Raw genomic sequence first — 18,908 nt, forward strand, 5'->3', positions numbered from 1 at the left:
ACAACATTGTTATATAGAGCAATGAGGAACAGCTCAAAGGATTTCCTTACTTGTAGCCAAGCTGTCGACAAACTACAGCTGCATCCTTATCAGACCATCCATCATCACAAATCGTGCCCCACTGACCATTGAAAAAAATCTCTACTCGTCCTTCCTTCTTATTCTCACCATCCATCAGCCTGATGGGAGGACCTGGGAATAAATTACAGGTGTTAGCCCATAAGAGAAACAATGAGTACTTTTATTTCCATCACAGTGAGCACACAGAGTTAACTGATGTTCAGCAAGCTTTATGTCAGCCGTTAGTCTTTTACTTATCCCTGTCTGACAAAAGGAAGCAGTCAGTACAAATTATAAAACAATGTGAAATATTATTGTAATCTCTGTGCTTTGAACTTTATAGCGCAAAGGGCATAATGCATAATTTCACCACAGCAGTAACAGAACGATTTTCTTCAGAACAGCAAAGGCACCACAGGTTTCTTTTATCTGGTAGCCATTCATGGGACACATTTGCATTGCAGAACCTTTGTGGATGAATTCATCCATACCTTAGTTCATAAATCCATTCTCAAAATGATTGTTGTCACACATTTTACCACAATCTTATTAAAAAAAAAGTACAGCGCTGTGTTGAACTTATTAATGTTACTACTTACTTGTTATATGTGCTCTGTAGCATGTTTTGTACAACAGAATAACGATCTATACAGCATGTCCTAATAGAATACAGTGTGCTTATTTTTCTAGCATTTTAAATAATTCAGATATGCTTATAATACAAAATATCACTTGTGGATTAGTCAGACTTAATTGACTGTGAGTTGTTTAGTGCTCGGCCTGTAGTTAAGTTTTGAATCATTAAGCAAAGTACATATTTGATTCTCCTTTCCATTAAAACTACTTTATAGCATGCTGGCATTGCAAGAATCCTTGAAAGAGTTACAGATTCCTTTGAGGTCCCTTTGTTCTCTTTAAGTGAAGGAATCACATTCTGAATCTTCTTGTGTCATACTTTATAATCTTTATGACTCTAATTAGACTTCCTTGTTTTGAATAATTGGGAAGCCAGTCCCACATCTTTTAAACTGTTCCTGCTCTTGTCTAATCCTGTAAGTGCTAGAAAGTGAAGGGCAATGATAGAGTCCTTGTCTCTTGTCCAGTCAGGAAGAGTTAGATACTCCCTCTTCATGACAGATGAGTTATCCTAGAAGGATATGATTTAGGTGTACATTACATGACACAGCTAGAGGCCTGAGATATTCGTGATGCATTATATCCAATTTATTGTTATCTCATCTGCTTGTGTTCTAGTATACATATATTTATGAGCACAGAACTAATATCCAGTAATGGGAGATGTGAAAATGCTGCCATATGGATGCATTTAACTGAACTGGACGTCCTTCAGCTAAGACTGTATTTTACAGAAACTTAAGCAAGGCAGCACAGATGGTTTGCATCTGTAAAGACAGCCATGATTATTTGAATTCCTGTTATTTTTGGTCTAGGAAATCTTTCTCTGCAAAATATGATACAGTGACATCATCAAATACATAACGGAACTGTACTGCAATGTAAAACATTCATTGGATTCTTACAGGTCAAAAGGCTGTAAAGACCAGGAAAAAAAAAAAAAAAAAAAAGAGAGAGAATAAAAGTGCATGTGGAAGTGCTGATTGTTGCAAGAACAGGTAATAAAGCCTAATTTCCAAGGAACTTGAAGAAATGGGGCATACAAATCCATTAGACTTCAGTAGAAGCAGCGAATCTCATTTCACTAGCTTCCTTGTTAATTCTAACTCCAAAACTGACTAGAATATACTTGGTTAAAATTCAAGAAATATTGGCAACAGTTTTGTCAAAGAAGCTGATTATCAGAACAGACGAGTAACCCAATTGTTCCAGTTTTTTATTTTACATGTCTGATAGCTGGTAATTCTTGTTTAATTATCTATATGTGGATTTAGAAATCTTTGGAGTTCATGTGTATATATTTTGACCTGTCATACCCCTATGTAATTAGTTACTTCTTATCTCTTCATTCTTTCTTCATACAACATAGTCTCAGCATGTTGTTTGATCTGTTTAGTATTGTTCTGACTGCATTAGTAAGTGTGGGCCACTTACACAGGCACAATCCAAATGACAGACCATAGTAATACAGAAAGATTTTCATATTCTCACCATTTCTTCCCATTCTCTCTGAACTTACATTCTTTCTCTCTCTGTCTTTTCTCAGACTATCTGAATGTAAGAACATAGAGGGATATACTACTGATTTGTATTTTTCAATGCACAGGTTCCTCTCCAATTTCCCATAATGTGGAACAGTTCCTTAGAATTTGGGAGAGTGCTGAGTGCAGGGAGTGGACCATTAGTAAGGGCAAAATAAATGTAAAATCCAATGAAGACAAAGATTTAGAGAACATTATCTCTGGAATCTGAACTTGCTAATTTAGAAATCTATGTTGATTATTACTGTTTTGGCTGTTTATGTTCCTTTAAACAAAGCCTGATTACTTATAATCTTCAAGAGAAACGTGAACTTTTTCCCTTCCTCATCCGTCTTCGTACACATCTGCCAAACAGTAAGATTTTAAGCACCCTTAGGTTCACTGTACTTCTCTGGATTATGTGCCTACAGCAATACTCACATTGTGATGTTACCAAAGAGACACCTTACCAAGCAAGAGTTTATGGCTGTTGTTATCTGGATGGCAAATGAGTCTGACATCCTCCTGATGGCTGCAATCATGCTTTCCCCACTCTCTCCTTGAGCACTGCAGAAGGTTTGTTTCCTTCCCAGAGCAGCTGACATCATCCAACCAGACAGGACCAGAGTTTCCTTCTGAGGAGCTCTCAGGCACACTTTTTCCATACCTACTCAACAAATACATACACGTTTTGGTCAGAGGGTATGTAATACTTCAGCACTAGTGTCATGACAACTAGGGAGGAAATATTTCTTGACAAACAATGATTTCTCAAGGTCAACAATGGAGAGAAATAACCATGATTAAGCAGGTTCCATTAGCATTAAAATAAATGAGAACACTACATATTTCTTCCCTGGTAATCTCTATTTCTAAGGAATTACTGTTACTTTAATGCAGACTTCAGGATGCATTACCTTTGATTAAGGCCTCAATCAAATATAATGTCTCATTCACTTTGATACTTAAGTCATGTTCTTAATAACATAAATATTTGAATGTCTGGACTGTTTTGAACATGAAGGCAAGGTAACAATTACATAGTGAGAGTGTATTTTTTCTAAACACAGTTAGTATGAAATGACTGCTTTCTGAAATATGTTAGTCAATACTTAACAGTGTCTCAGGACTGTGAGAGGTTTTTGAGCTAGGTCCTGACATTGAAAGTCTATCTAATTTTTACTGTTTCATGAGCAAAGATTTTGAATGAACAAACTTTTATAGGCAAACTAGAATACAATAAATCATTTTTTTCTCTATAGATTGGTTAGCCAAAACACATGAGTGGAAGGAACTTGGTGAATGAAGACTGCTGAATTACAGACTGAGCTGAATCTTTCTGCTCTAGCTAAATTGAGGCCATAAATATCTCATGGAGACTGAGGGAAGCAGATTGTAATGCATTTTAACTCAGTAGTTTCCGTGAAGCGCTCAGCTAATATTTAAAAAAACAGACTCTTGAAGAATATAGGATTCACATAAATATCTACCATCACTGTCAAGGAGTCAGATATCTGATATCAAATAATCTTACTTAAATCCCAGTTGCCGGCAAGCCACCTGTGTATTCAGCTCTGTCCACCCATCATCGCAGACTGTGCCCCAGTGCCCAGAATAATAGACCTCCAGGCGTCCCTCATGACTGCCCTTCCCGCTTGTTAGCCTTAATGCACCATCTGTGTCATTAACAAGCAAGGAAAAACAAAAGTAAGAATCAGTTTTTCTGAGGTCCAATTACTGTTCTGAAATAAAATTAATATCATTACATTTAGTGCACCTCATTAGAATATTAAACTACTATATCTGTGCTGTTCATTAGGTACCATTCAATGAGAAGATGTGTAAGATGCCATGATGCATCCAGGTTATTGTAAAGTGTTGTGTAACACAGCCACTCTAGTGCAAGATTTTGATCTCCGAGTCCTTATTACATGCCAAGTTCACAGAAGTAGGCTCTAAGTATGTGGTTTCATTGTTCATACATACAACTTGTCTTCTTTATATATTCTGTTATTTCCCATTGCTTTTATGCAGATAGACTCAATTAACATGTTGCAAAGGAACCAAGGCTTGGTGTTAAATAATGGGATTTGCTGTACCTGTAGAATTTCCACAGGCAACAGCCAGCTCTTTTTGATACTGCTACAATGTGTTATTACTGTGGGGATTTATGCACCTGCAAACTTTAAAAATTCTCTTTCCAGTGCTGTCAGTTCTACATTTGTCACTGCTTTTCTTGTGTGTTTATTGGTAATTGAAGTACCTGTGAGAGGTGTGCAGGAAACACCAGCATCTTCCTTGTGATCGCAGTTGTGTTCCCTCCAGGAGCTTTTTGGACACTGTTCTATAGATAGCTCATTTCCTGTACACCGCACTTCATCCAACAGCACAGGGCCTGAGCCTTCTCCAAAGTAAGCCTGGCTCCATGCCTTGGCAGCACCCCTGTGAAGAGGTAGCAAACACTGAGACAAGTACAAGCAAACCAGGGTCATAGAGGCAATGGAAACAGCTAAAATGTTATATATCTGGCTTCTAAAAAAGCAAATAGGACTTCCTGAAAATCTACTGCAGGGGTAACTGACTGTGCAGCCTGTGTTACATCTGTGTGCTTCTATAGACAACTTCATTATGAGCTGAAGTCCAGCAACAGCTGGACTTAAACATACCGCTGCAATATTTCCACAGTTTCAATATGCTTATAAAGATAAATCTTATTGTTTCATATTTACATCATTTTCCTTTTCTATCTCTTCCTTTTCAAGAATCCTATTCCTAGAAGGGATTATAGCTTTACAAATGGGTGTGAGGGTTCTAATTGCAATCTTCATTTAATGCGCATGTGTGGTAATCCTACATATTTCTTTAGTGACTTTCTTTGCTTTGCTGGTCTCAGTAGCACATTAAACAAACCTCAAATACTTTGATGAAGCAGATAAACTTGGTTGCTCTACATTTTGTAATTTAAAAAAAAAAAATGATTTTAAGTGACTTGACAATGGCATGAAGTTAATCATAGAACTAAGAACAGAAGGCAGACCAATGACTGTCCTTGTGTTTGTTGCTGATGTCAGAGTAAAGAATTCTGAACACAAAAACCTGCATGAATTGAAGACAGTCCATTATTTCAGCATTACAGAAATCATACAGTGTTCAACAGCTGTTGAGCTGTCAGGACTTTTCCATTTCTGTTTGGAAAGGCACTGTGTCTGTCATACAGGAATGTGTTTTTGTAGGAGTGTTTCCAGTACCTGTCTTCTTTTTCAACTACCATGAGGGGTGTAGTTAAGTTTTGGATACAGTGAATTACCTTACTAAAGGGCTAGTTTAAAGCTGTGGGGCTGTAAAGTAATAGTTAAAAAATGTATATTTTCTGCAAACAGACATATATTGTTACATCTCAGCAGCATTGAGCAGGTGAGTTCTTTTCCTTTCTCGTCTGCACTGACCTGCTTAGTTCTCATACCAGTTTGTTTCAGAAGTAATGCCCCATTCCTCCTTAGCTTTACAGTGTAGTATTTTTTCTACATTCTCCTCCTTATTTTTCTTCTGCCTTTCATTCCAGTTGTCCTCATCTCCTCTGTCTCTGACACAACAGTTCTCCTCTTTGCCTCCCAGTTGTGCAGCATCTTTCTTAAGTACTGAGTATTCATCTGCTGAGTCCTATCAAAATTGCCCCTGGCTATTCAGAAGAGGAGCAAGAAAATCCCGTTCTGCTGCTATGACTTGGATTATGGACCATTCTTAGTTAAGATAGAATCACTTAAAACTTTAACTGTTGAAACTTCAAACTACTGTCTACTCAGCCCATGCAAACTGACAGTTTTCTGAGACTTATGGCTTAAACCTTGATTCTCATGGGCATGCCAAAAAGCACATTCTTTCTGACAAAGCTGTGCTCTTGCTCCAAAGCAAAGTGATTGTCAGACTTTACAGCAGAATGGATGCGAAGATTTCAATACCAAAAACAACCTCCTCATATGTACCTAAGGTTTTTGATTGACATTTTACTGAAATTGTAGTGAATGTTCACTAAAGACTCAGAATTTATTCCAAGAAAGATCCTTTGTGTGTCTTATGGTTTCACATTTACATCATATACCATATCATTTGCCACTGAAAACTGGATCTGATAGGTCAAAGTTCTAGAGACTTGAAAGTATTGGCACTGTACCTGACCCTTCCAAAAATGTGCCGTTCCTGCTTCAAAGTATTAATGCAATTTTAAAGGAGCATCTTTTGAAAACTCTAGGCCATGTGTCTTACTACCTCTCTTGCTTTGCTGCTAGAGTAGAAAACAAGTAGTAAAACAAACCCAAGGCCAAGCTGCCGGCAGACAACTTCAGCATCTGCATCATCCCACTGATCATCACAGATTGTCCCCCACTGGCCAGCATGGTAGACTTCTACTCTTCCTTCGTAAGCCTTGTTCCCACCAGCCAGCCGGATCGGAGTAAAGACAGACGCTATAATCAAATAGGAAATATAGGAAATGGTCATTTTGTTATCTTGATTGTAAAGAAAAACAAAACAAAAGACAGTTCAGTGGTTTCTGTGATATTGCTCAAGAACTACAATTAGTTTTTTTTAATTCAATGGGAAACCAGAAATTAAACTTGCTAGAAATTTGTTCCTCTAAGGTCCGCTCTCAGTAGATGAAAACTACTTTGCAAACATGCTGATCTGAGTTAAGTGTCAAAATGTTCACTAACACTTAGGACGAAAGGTCCCTTGCTGCTTCACCCTTCCTCAAAACTTGGACCTTAAAGAAACATTCTGCTTCTTGATTATGGAAGGGTAAATGGTGGTTCTGCTTGTTGAAGCTTGCACAGCATTGAAGAATTTGAAATACTTAATGGTGCTATGAGTCGATCTGTTTAATTTCCCGTACCAGAAAGTCTAATAAGATTTCCTTTTTCTAATGTTATAAGGATTGATTATTATTGCATGCATTTAAATAAGGGAAAGAGTTAGCCAAACCATGTTTTGTTTTTATTGTATTGTTGTTGTTTTTTTTACCTAGGGAAGAGCTACATGTAACAGCAGCTGCCATGTTTTGAGGACATATTCCATCCTGCCAGATGTCTTTTTCACATAACAGTATATTTTCTTCATCACCACGACAACGCACTTCACTCCAGTAAACGGGAATAAGGCCCAGTTCAGAAAATGGTATGTGTTTTGATGTACCTTTTTCACTGTAAGAAAAATAATCAGGTAGGATATTTGAGCTGGGGGAAAAGGGAGTGAAACATCTGTTTGTGAAATCTATTCATTCCTGGTTCTCAGATAAAAACCTTGGGGTAGAAAAGAAAGAATATTCTTTAACAGTGTAAAGTCATCGCTTTTTCTTCCTGTTCAGGGCAGTCTTCTGCACAAAGCAGTCACAGAGTAACCCAGATCTTGCCATTTAGTTGTGAGATATTTTAGTACTGCGGCCTGTGCCCTGGCAGAGCCAGCCATACTCCTGTTCTCCCAGTTCTTGACAGGAAAAATCAGTGCAGTATGTCCTTCCACACTCCACAGGTGAACTATAGTATCATCCTACCACAGATATACTTCCATGACAGATAACACCAAGGGCCCTTCATTTTTCTCCTCTCCTGTGTTCCATTAACACTACCCATTGCTCAGTACATGTCCATGGCATATAACATGATTATGACTGTGGGGTAGTGAAATCACCTCATATTCTATTAGCTCATTCTCACATCCATTATTGTCCATTCAGCCATTCCCATGCGTCTGTCCATCCAGCCATCCAACCCTCCATCACCCTGAACACTTATAAACACCTTCTGTTCCTTACCAGACTGAATCTTACCTTATCTTCCATCTAATACCCAACAACAACAATTTAAAAACAACATCCAAGTATTGTAAAATCAAAAGGAACAGAAAAATGTAAGGACCTGAAAAACATTAGTAATACCTACTGAATTCACCTTGTATACAGATTCAAATTTCTATCAAACACTCAACAGAGCATAAATAGAAAGTTTCAACTACTATTTGTGTGGGTATTTTATGGCCTGGATTCAGATTCAAGTCATTTCTATTGACAAGAGTGAGCCATTCATGCGTACCACTGAACTACTTTTCTAATAAGGGTCTTGTTCAACTGAAACATTTTCTGGAATGGTTTTGGTATGGGTATGGATGGCAAAAATAAATTAAAATGAGGAAAGGGAACGTTGCATGTAGACAGCTCAAGTCATAAGCAAAATCACAGCCTCCAGATGGCTAAACTTTTATCCTGTCTAATCCTCATATTTTTTTAAGTTGACATGGTGTGTCCAGATTAGAACTGAATGTTATAAAACAGCTTAGATTTTGTTCTGGCTTCCAGTCTCAAAAAGTAGAATAATCATTAAGAATGCCACAGTGCAAGTATGGTATACTAGCCCCCTGCTGCTTGTAGCAAATGTAATCACTCCTTTGATACGTAACTGTAAGAAATGTTAGAAAGGCAATAAGCCAGCTCTATTTTGGGGCTTATTAAGAAGCTACAAACTGAATGGAGTAGTGAGGGGGGAGGGTAGTCAAAGTAATGCCTTTGCCTAGCTTAGATGACATTGATTTTCTAGAAGCTGAAATTGCATTTTATTTTTAAAACTTCCTGTGGATATGGGCATTTTCTTCTTTTCCTCAGTTCAATCTTGCTATAGCAACTGCAGCATCACTATTAGGCTTTATGTAGAGCTTAAGGACCAAATTATGGTGAAGGGTCCTGTTGATTACATCCACTTTGACAGCCATGGGAAACAGCGGTCAATAAGGACAGTGAGCTGAGAGCACAATGCAGGGACGGACTTTCAACCTGTGTAATATTACCGTGACTCTGTAAAATATTTTCATGAAAATGTAAAGCCACAATATTTGCCTGGCTTTGGGTTTAGTTATCACCTTGTAACACTAAAAGTAAACTATACAGATTATCTAATTGTATGAGGATAGCACAGCAAAAATACCCCATTTCCCAAAAATTTAGGATGAGTCCCAGCTGTCTTTTGACAAGATATAAGGGATGACTACCAGGGTAAAACCATGCTTCTGGGAATAGGGAATATTCCTGTGATAAGAAACCATGAGGAAGCAAATTCTGACTTATATTTTTAAGATTTGGTAACTTAAAGAGCTACTCTGAATTGACACTTACATAGGCAACATTAGGATCAGACCTCGTATTTCTCTCCTCATGGACATCTCCTGGCTGCTTACTAAAGCAGAATTTGTTTTACTTTGAAAGTGCATCATCTACCCTCCCTCCACTCCTTTTCAGATCCCACGTGCAGCTTTCAAACAAAATGCTAATTTTCACACCGACCTCTTTGAAATGTAACATAATTAAAGGAAGCAAAAGATTCCCCTTTATACTGTTATGTCATTAAAGTATGTCCACTAATTTTCACTCAGACAAAAACTTACCCAAGTGCAAGCTGTCGACATATGACCGTTGCATCATTATTGTCCCAGTGGCTGCCACAGATTGTTCCCCAGACTCCATTCAAATAAACCTCCACTGTACCTTCAAACTCATTCTTGCCACCTTGGAGTCTCACTGAAGCTTAAAAGAAAAAAAAATCCACAAAAAGAACAGGTCTCCAGGATGCTCCACGTCTCATATAATTTGTCCTACCTTCTGGACTCTGAATCTGTTTTTTTCCCTCTGCAGAGTGAATTTTTCAAGTACTACCACCTTATTTTGCATTATTTGGTTAAGCTGCTTCTGTGTACACTGGCATGTCTAACATTCTTATACAGTAATATACAAAAGCAGATAACTTTTCTTTTTGCTTCTTACACTGAAGCTACATCACTTTTATGATCCTTCTGATGCTACAACTTAGATGCTGAGGTCTAGCCACCAAAATAAAGTGTGTACAGACTATGCATAAATATTTAGATTTGTTTACCTCTAATCAAGTGAGCAAAACGTATGTGAGTGAAATGTTTTTATCTTCCACATAATTCAATCCAGCTTAAAAGAATCAGAAAACAACCACATGGATTGCATAGCTTTTGCTCTGACCCATGTAATATTATGCTTGTCATGGATGTCAGTAGTTTATTTTAGCCAAAGAATGCATTTGTTCAGACTTGTTCTCAGACAGAAAAACACTTGATGATGGTTATATTAATTCATGAGGAGTCTTTAGTAAATTCTCAGACAAAACAAGCTAAATGTATTAGGAATTTTCTAAACATGGGGAAAAAGAAAGCCTGTTTCTTGGGAGCAACAACAGACAAATCCAATAAATTAATAGATTCTGCATTCTTGTATTACAGTGACTGTATTTTAAGTGCAAGATGCATCTACTATTGAATGTAGACAAGTGCCTCTTAAAGGTGTGAAAAAGTTGTTTATAGATGTAACTCTACAGAAGCAGGTCAGAACAGTAATTCAACAAGAAAGAATACATTTCTGTTAAATTATAAAACATAACCTAATTGCATGCATTAATATTGCCTGAAATCTCAGTTAATCCATCTGCCTCTCATCTGTGATCTACTTAAAATCAGAAGCTACATCATCATCCAGCTTGCAGGGTTTTTAGCAGTAGGAGAGAAAAGTCAGTGTTTGTGCCTGTCTCCCTTGTACCTGTCTCCCTTGTACATGTGATGTGTTCATGTATGTGTATATTATAATAACAATTATCATAATAATCATAGGTAGATCTACCTTTTTTTCCTCAGCTTTCACACAGATTGTGTTCTGGTTTTAATTCCGTTCAGTGCAGTTTATAAAACCACTGAGTCAAATGACTGCCAAAGGACTCGAGGGATTAATTAACCTCAAACTTGATTCTGTCTGTTCCTTTTGCCTTCTATTGTCTCAGCAGTACTTACTGTGCAATAATTTACAAACAAAAGTTATTCAACTCCTGCTACAGTGTGTGCTATCATTCAGCATAGGGGACTATAAATGGCTTAATTATAGCAGTAAAGCCATATTGCTCCTTGTTTTCCTGTCTTTATATTTTTAATCTTTAAGCTTTTCTGTCACATAACGACAGGTACAGGAACTTTGTTTATTTCTGCTCTTCACTTGACTTTTGTGTAGACTATTATCATCAACTGAAATATCAGTTTTAGTCACAGCAAAGTGATTACTGACATCCCAGAAAGTGAGTGTGAAGATATCATCTTCAAAAATTAGTTTATTTTTGTACATGATTGCTTAAGGTCCTGCGTAATTATTGTATCAGTGCAATTTCCTGGGTACACATAACACACTATATATATGAAAATATTTCAATAAAGGAGTACATGAAGAATAAAACTATCTTCTATGATTTCCATGGCAGAACATGGGTCACTGCTCTTCCTATATTTGCAGAATTCCCAGAGACAACACTGGAAAAAAAATTGTTCTTGTACACAGAATAAAAGATGATACAAGAGACAGCTTTTGCATGTCAACATGTCTTTTCCCAACCATTAAAAATAAATAAATATGAAATCTTTTGCCCATCTGATAGACAACTCATGAAAGAAGTCTAAAAAGCATGAAGACCTGTGGACACATACTGTTAAATAAAGAAAACAGACTTTACCCTGCTGCCAACTCCCCAAAGAACTCTGGGTGACTTCTGCTCCCTACTGAGGTGGGTATTAGTAGGTAAGGAAGGGAAAATGATTGGAAAGGACAGAATCTTGTTTCTGTGAGCCTTTGTGACAAGACCTTGGAGAAAATATTAATAAATGAGGAGTTAAAAAAAAATAAAATCATGTAATATGTCAATAAAATACTTTGATTTGCCTTTTTCCTGCAGATTTGCATCTGCTTATAGGAACATCAGCATTTTATGAATTATAGTAACATACACAACAGACCTGTGTTTGTCTCACAAGAAAATACAATGAAGAACCAGATACTCACAATTGTTATTAAAGTGTATTGGTTGTTAATATACAGATGGTAGCAAATGTACAGAAGGAATAAACAAAGGAAAACTCACCAGCAGTGGTGCCTTGGCTGAAGAAGCTGGGGCAGTCCTCACTGATGAGCAATCTCCAAGAGATGCTGCCTCAGTGGGAGTCAGCCCTTAAATGAGGTCTCAGAGGGGATGGAGTCGAGCTCCACCCCTTCCGGGAGCACAGCTACATCACTCTCACCTGTGCTCCTGCAGCTGACCCCATACTTGCCTCAGCTGATTAATCAGAGGTTCAGGCTGTGATTACCAATTTCCCATACATAAAGGTAGATTTTTAACAAATTTAAAATATTCTTTTTTTGTCAACTGTAATTTAGAAAGAAATAAAGAGAAAGCCTTTTCTTACAGGTAGCTAACATTAAACATTTTATTATGTCTGATGTTTATTAGAGTTAACTGAACGTATGGTATAATAAAACTAATTTTAGCACGATGGTTTATGCTGACTCATTGTTCTTCTAGGATGGTGTTGATGCCTACAGCTGTGCCTAACTTAAACTACCTACAGCAAAAGCTAGCATTCACTGCTCAAGCAAAACAGTAAGTAATCCCACCCCCCTTTATTATTTTTTTTAACAAAAGTTTCAAAATTGAAAAATCTCTGAAGGGAGACTTAGTATTTTTCTAAGTCCAGTCCAGTTCTTGCTCAGTATTTTAGCACTGAATCCAATGAAAGTAAATGATACAATATTTTATGTGTTTTATATATGCTTTGAAGTATGGATTAGCATAAGAAAATTACATAGCAAACAAATCAAATAGCTAATTACTGAGAAAATGTTTGTAACATATTCTGTAGCTTATTCAGAATGTTGCGGTATTTGGACTACTGGCAGTTATTTTATGGGAGCATGAGATAAACTAATTACAGTAAAGTGGATACCTCATAAAACATAACAGAACTTTAAAATATATCATTTCACTTCAGTAGGTTATTTTTCCTTTCCAATACATATATATTTTTTATTTTATAATGAAGCATTTCATGTTTCATGTGCAAATTGACCTTAGGGAATTGCAAGCTGATCAACATTAGAATAATAGAATCGTAGAGTCCTGTTGGAAAGGACCTCTGAAGGCCATCTGGTCCAACTCCCCTGCAGTGAATAGGGACACCACAGCTAGATCAGGTTGCTCAGGGCCTGATCCAGCCTCATCCTGAAAGTCTTTAGGGACAGAGCATCAACCACAACACTAGGTAACCTGCTCTAGTGCCTCACTAGCCTCACTGTAAAAGATTTTTTTCTTCATATCTAACCTCAATCTACTCTCCCTGAGCATGAAGCCATTTCCCGTTGTTCTGTCACCACAGACCCTGCTTAAGAGCCTGTTGCCTACTTTCCTAAAGCTTCTCTTTAGATACTGAAAGGCCACAGCCTTCTCTTCTCCAGGCTGAAGAGCCTCAGCCCTCTGGGGCCTTACTGAAGAATCAGTGGTTCTTCCCTTGTCCACTGAGTACTGGGATCCTGCCCATGGCTCTCAATACCTTTCTCAGCACTGGTCAGAAAAATGAAGGAGCACATCCGAGAGGAATGAACTGACCTCATGAGATTTAGAGACAAAAGCACAGAAGCACAAAGCAGGCCTGCTAATCAGCTCTAGGACACATATTGCGAACAGTGTTCATTCAGCCATATTTGAAGAATACTTAGCTACCATCTTCACTTACATACGCTCAAAAATGTATGCATTTCTTTCAATTATGTTTTACCCAAGATAACGGATGGTCAATTCAGGTTTACACACAGTCTAGTAATTTTAGATGCCCTAGTATGTGCCCAAGTCAGAATCTTCCTGATCTGCTATTATTGTTTAAAAGAGATAAACTTATACTTGCAAATGGAAGGAAACAAGGGTATCTAGTGAGTACTGCTGAGACTTGCTCTGCAACACCTGCCACATAGGCACAAGCTGAGACACAGAGTAATTAAGAAAAAAAAGGCAAAGGAAAACCACCTAGCAGACTTTTAATTAACTCTAAAAGGGAGAAGTATTTTAAAGGAATTGTGCTGTAAACAGCATGAGTGGTCCCTTGGACTCCTCCATACCATTCCTACACCTAGGAATGCTGGATGACTTCAAACCTTGTTTTCTACATAGAATGAGAATCACTTCCACTCCTTTAAGTACTACAGTAGTGGGGTTTATGGTGTTCATGGTGAAAGTACACCAGTATTTTCTTTGTAAACACCTGAGCTCAAGGGTTTGTAACTTGGCTGTAAATGCAGATTTTCAAGAGTGATCAGAATAGATGCTTCTTGTGCCTTCCCCCCTGATGCTACCTGCTCTCTAATTAGAGGTCTGCAGCAAAGCAAAAGTAGTATTCCAATTGTGGAAATTTGTAAAAAACAGCAATTGTTACTTCTGCTTTCCTTTGCAAGGTGTTACAGTGTGGGACAGTGCCAAAGAAAGGCGCTGCACTGAGATTCCAACTCTGTTGCCTCTGAGTCAATTAGGAAGGTGCAAATTCATGCTAAGTGTAAGGATGTCCCACATAACCCTATTACAAGTTGCAGTATGTCTGAACACTAGTGGATGATTCAGAATACTATGAATCTGTCCCAGCTTCAGAATGAATTGAATTTATTGGTTTACGTGAGGTATGTGGAAAATAATAATAACCTATGCATGATAGGCCCAATCTAACACCAGTTCAAATAGATGGATGTTCTTCTTCTGTTCTGACATCAGGACTAGCTGAAATCAAAGAAATTACCCCCACTGACTTCAGCAAAACTGTGGGTGGTTTCTGTCTGTGATTGGTGCCATTGCCTACCACTTTCCCAAGCCCTGCTTTCAGTCTAAAGTTATAACTATTTTCTCGTGGTAGCTTAACCTTGAAAAATGGTGCGTTTGTCAGAACTACTTATAAAGATCCAAGATGAGAACTTCAGTACATAGCATACTCAGATAATCTTATATTAGGAGTTTCATAAATATTATATGTATTCAGCGTGCTGAATTGGTTCTTCTGCAGCAGTGAGGTTCATCATATCAATGATCAATGGCTTAAGGCTTTGTAAAAAGTAAACTGAAATTTCAGGAATGCAATAAGCTCTAAAGGACTGCAATTGTCTTATATGGTACAGAGCTGTGGAAAATTAGGTCTCATGCTGTGCAACTGTAATAAGAGTGGTTCCAGAAGAGCTGCTTCAGCCTTAGAAGGCAAAAATAGACAATCATGCTTGATTTCTTCTTTAACCTTATGCTATTAAGAAACACGAAAGTCCCAAAATAGCTTCCATCAACTGCCTGGAAGCATTTAGTGAAGCATTATTTGATTGGCACTAGTGGAATCACTCTGTGATAAAAGAGATTTAAAAGAAAAGTCTGGACATTCTGAAGATGCGTGCTTTATTTCCATTTCTGACACTGATTGGTACTGTGACCACTGGCAAGACACTGACCCTTCCTTTTATTGTTTCCTCTGTAAAATGAAGCAAAACAGCTAACTTACTCAAAGAGCTTTAAATTAAATGTGTAACAGCATAACATACCATGCAAAAGACTGCAGCTACGTGCCCCATAAACACTGTGTATGGTGGGCTTCATTTTCTGAAGCATGAGTAGGGTATGCACAGGTAAGTTGTTATTAGCAGTACCTAGAATACTACCTTGTGCTAGACTTAGGCTGGTTCTTTGTACAGCATACTCTCAGACTCATTTATTTTCCCTTATGATTTCCTTGGTCAATCATTATAATTTTTGTATATTTGCATTTGGTTTACTTGTTTTCAAGGCATGAATAAGAAATATTACCCAGATGTCTCTCATTTTAGAAGGAAGGAAATGAAACACCAAAATCTATTAAACTATTAAACTGAATTTAGGCTGGTACTGTCTAATGTAATTGCAAAGGGTTTTTCTTTTTTAATTTTTCAGCATTTCTGTTAAAATATGAAGCACTTTAATATATACACATGCAGAAAGTATAGCCACTTAACTTTGCACATTAGTTATAATATTCAAGCTAGAAAATCCAGGAGATTTACAGTTATGGCACTGAACACGATATGGTATTTACTAATTGCGAGTGCCTAAAGCTGAGTGTGGGTTTCCCCAGCACATGTACTAAAACAGAGACAGGAAGACAGTTTGCCATTCTCTAGCTAAAAACTGCATCAGAACATAGCCCTACTAGCATTTCTTCTCTTCTTGTGAGAAATGAGCATATTTCAAGACCAAAGTTATATTAATGTTTTTTGGAGGGCAAACAGCTTGACTTATTTCCATGTTCCACCATACACGCATTCCATAATTCTTTGGTATCACCTCCACAAAGACTCTTGGACAGATTTTGGCCCACTGAAGGCACTGAGATCTCACTGCTGAGTCAAACAGAAGGAGCACCTTTCAGCTGTCAAGTATTGCCTACTGTTCATAGCTCTGTCCTCTGCCTTAACAAGGGCTAACCTGGATTTTCTTTTTCTTGGGCAAAAAGGAAAGACAAGAAACAATCTTGAGTGAAGAAACACAGCTAAACCCAAATCATGCAGTACTTCCAGCATCTTTTACTTGATCAAGTTCTTACCAAACTTAAAGGAATTCAGAATTAGAATTCATTTAAATTAGCGCAAAATTGGGTTATCAGCAATAAAATGGTACATTAATCCTTACTCTGATGTACGAGTCCAAAATCCTTGCAGAGTACTTTGGGAACCAAACTGATACATTCCAAAAAAAAAGCTATAAATATGATAGACTAAATTAGGAACGCAACTGGTGGGACCCTTTTCCAGTCTGAGACCAGTTAAAGGGTGTGAAATATTCTGCATTCTTTTCATCTTAGTCTAGTTATTGTTTTCTCCACCATGGCATCAGCTGCCTGGTATTCTTTCCCAGGAAACATCTGTAATGCATAACATCACTCTGTCTTCTCGAAGGAGTACAGCATTGACTTTGAACATGGCTTCAGAAGCCACTTTCTTCTTTTCTTAAGTATAGCTCCACAATACAGACCTTGGTGCCTCCATGTGCTCTTCATGTGATAGTTTATACCATTACGTATAATTTAAATAATATTTTTTCAGCTGTGCATCTGATAGATACGTCTTCTAGGATTATTGCTGGGAGAGAAATAGATCCGTCCTCTTCAGAGATCTGAAAGATCTGCCCTCAGAATAACAAAACTAGTAATACTAAATCCCTTGCCAACCTTTAGGTTTTACAAGATATATGGAGAGAAGGGCAACAAGGGTGACAGTCTTTGTTTTCATTGCAATAGTCAAATGTGACGGTTTTTAGTATGGATACAGACAGGACAGAATTCTTAGGTAGGAGATAATACCAAAGAGATGCTGAAAAATATGTTTCCCTCTAGCAAAGTCATTCAAAACCCGGCGGTAAATAGAACCCCCTACTCTGCGGGGCTTGCCAACGCCGATGAGCTTTGAAGCTGAGGGCTGAGTGTTGGAATCGCTGCTCAGTCCTCATGAATGAAAACTTCCACCGCAGTCAGCGGGTTCAGTTAGGAGGGTTTGTGAGGGGCTGGGCTCACAGATGCCCGCAGCCCCCAGTGCTAACATGCAAACCCCGTTATCTCAAAATGTAACAAGAATGCGAGGGCGACCGAGCCACTCTCCACAGAAGTGCACCCGGTTACAAGACGGGAATGCGAGTCTTACCTAGCTGAATGCTTAGGGTACCGCTTCTGAACGCGAATCGCCTTGTTCTAACATAACGCAGGAAAAAACGACGTGGTACCTTCGTGCTGCCGGTGCAGCTGCTGATTACAAAGTTTAAAACCCCCTCTGAGAAAATCCTTTGCTTTCACCGTGGCGAAAGGCGTTCGTCCTCCCTCGACCCGCAGTCCCTCCAAAGACCGCGGCGGGGGAGCCGTGTGCGGGATGCCGCCGCCGCGCTCCGGGACGCGGAGCTCCGCACGCACCGCCCTCCCGAGCGCCGCTGCCCCGCTCACCTCGCTCGCAGTCGGCGCGGTCCCTCTCCGCCCGGCGCCGGCCGCTTCCAGGGCCGCACCGGGGTCGGCCGCCGTCGCCGGGCGGGGCGCAGGAGCTGCGGCGGCTCCGCGGCACCCTGCCCGCCGAGCGGCGACGCGGAAGGGCTGGCGCCGCAGCCGGCCAGGGGCGCTGGGGCGCGGCGAAGTGCCCCGCGGGGCAACCGGCGGGGGGCTGCGGCGGGGCGCGAGCGGCCGGGAGGCCGGCGGAGACCTGCCCCGGCCCGCGGGCTCCGGGCAGCGTCCCGAGCACCAGCGCCACCACGAAGCCGGCGAATGTCATGGTGCCAGTCCCGCCGGCTCGCGTCCATCTCCCCTTCTCATCGCGCCCGGGATGCGAAGGGGGAAGGCGGGGCCGCGGCGTCCCGCTAATCCCCCCCGCCGCCTCCTCTCGGCTCCGCTGCGTGCGGGGGAAGGGCGAGCGGGGCGGCCGTTGCGGTGTGTGCCGCTACCTGCCGCTGCCTTGCCGAACGCCTCCCGGCCCCGTGCGTCACCCGCCCCGAGCCCTCCGCTGGCCCGGCCCCTGCCTCCTGCTCGGCCGTCATCCCCGGCCGCCACAGCTCCTCCGCCGTCCCTGTTTCCCCGCCGCCCTCCGCCTTTCTTGCTGCCCGCCGTCCCGCCGTGTATCCCCCCAACTCCCAGGCTTCTCCCTCGCGCACGGGACTCTTCTACAGCCACCTTCTTCAGTGCCCCCCAGCTAGGGGCTCCCCGGACCTCTCTGACACTCTCACAAAGGGCAAAGAGAGCCCGGGCACAGCCGGACCGGGGCGGGGGCAGCGCGGCCAGGGGCAGAAGGGTGCGGGA

The 18,908-nt window shown here is 40.0% G+C and overlaps 1 protein-coding gene across 2 annotated transcripts in view; it reads right to left on the reverse strand.

Annotated features, from left to right (window-relative positions):
• The window catches only part of PRSS12 (serine protease 12), a 32,715-nt gene extending 14,171 nt beyond the window's left edge, over window positions 1-18,544 (reverse strand). The window contains exons 1-8 of one of the 2 annotated variants that reach the window (XM_072334656.1): window positions 18,069-18,544; window positions 9,642-9,780; window positions 7,233-7,411; window positions 6,529-6,679; window positions 4,480-4,658; window positions 3,751-3,892; window positions 2,687-2,883; window positions 51-192 (exon numbers count right to left, since the gene is read on the reverse strand). In XM_072334656.1, coding sequence (XP_072190757.1) covers window positions 51-192; window positions 2,687-2,883; window positions 3,751-3,892; window positions 4,480-4,658; window positions 6,529-6,679; window positions 7,233-7,411; window positions 9,642-9,780; window positions 18,069-18,387 — 1,448 coding nt within the window. In that variant the 5' untranslated portion in view covers window positions 18,388-18,544. The remainder of the gene's footprint in view (window positions 1-50; window positions 193-2,686; window positions 2,884-3,750; window positions 3,893-4,479; window positions 4,659-6,528; window positions 6,680-7,232; window positions 7,412-9,641; window positions 9,781-18,068) is intronic. The other variant, XM_072334655.1, reaches the window with a different exon arrangement.
• Window positions 18,545-18,908: the final 364 nt, after the last annotated feature.

Source organism: Excalfactoria chinensis, chromosome 4 (assembly GCF_039878825.1).
Source record: "Excalfactoria chinensis isolate bCotChi1 chromosome 4, bCotChi1.hap2, whole genome shotgun sequence".
Taxonomy (NCBI): domain Eukaryota; kingdom Metazoa; phylum Chordata; class Aves; order Galliformes; family Phasianidae; genus Excalfactoria; species Excalfactoria chinensis.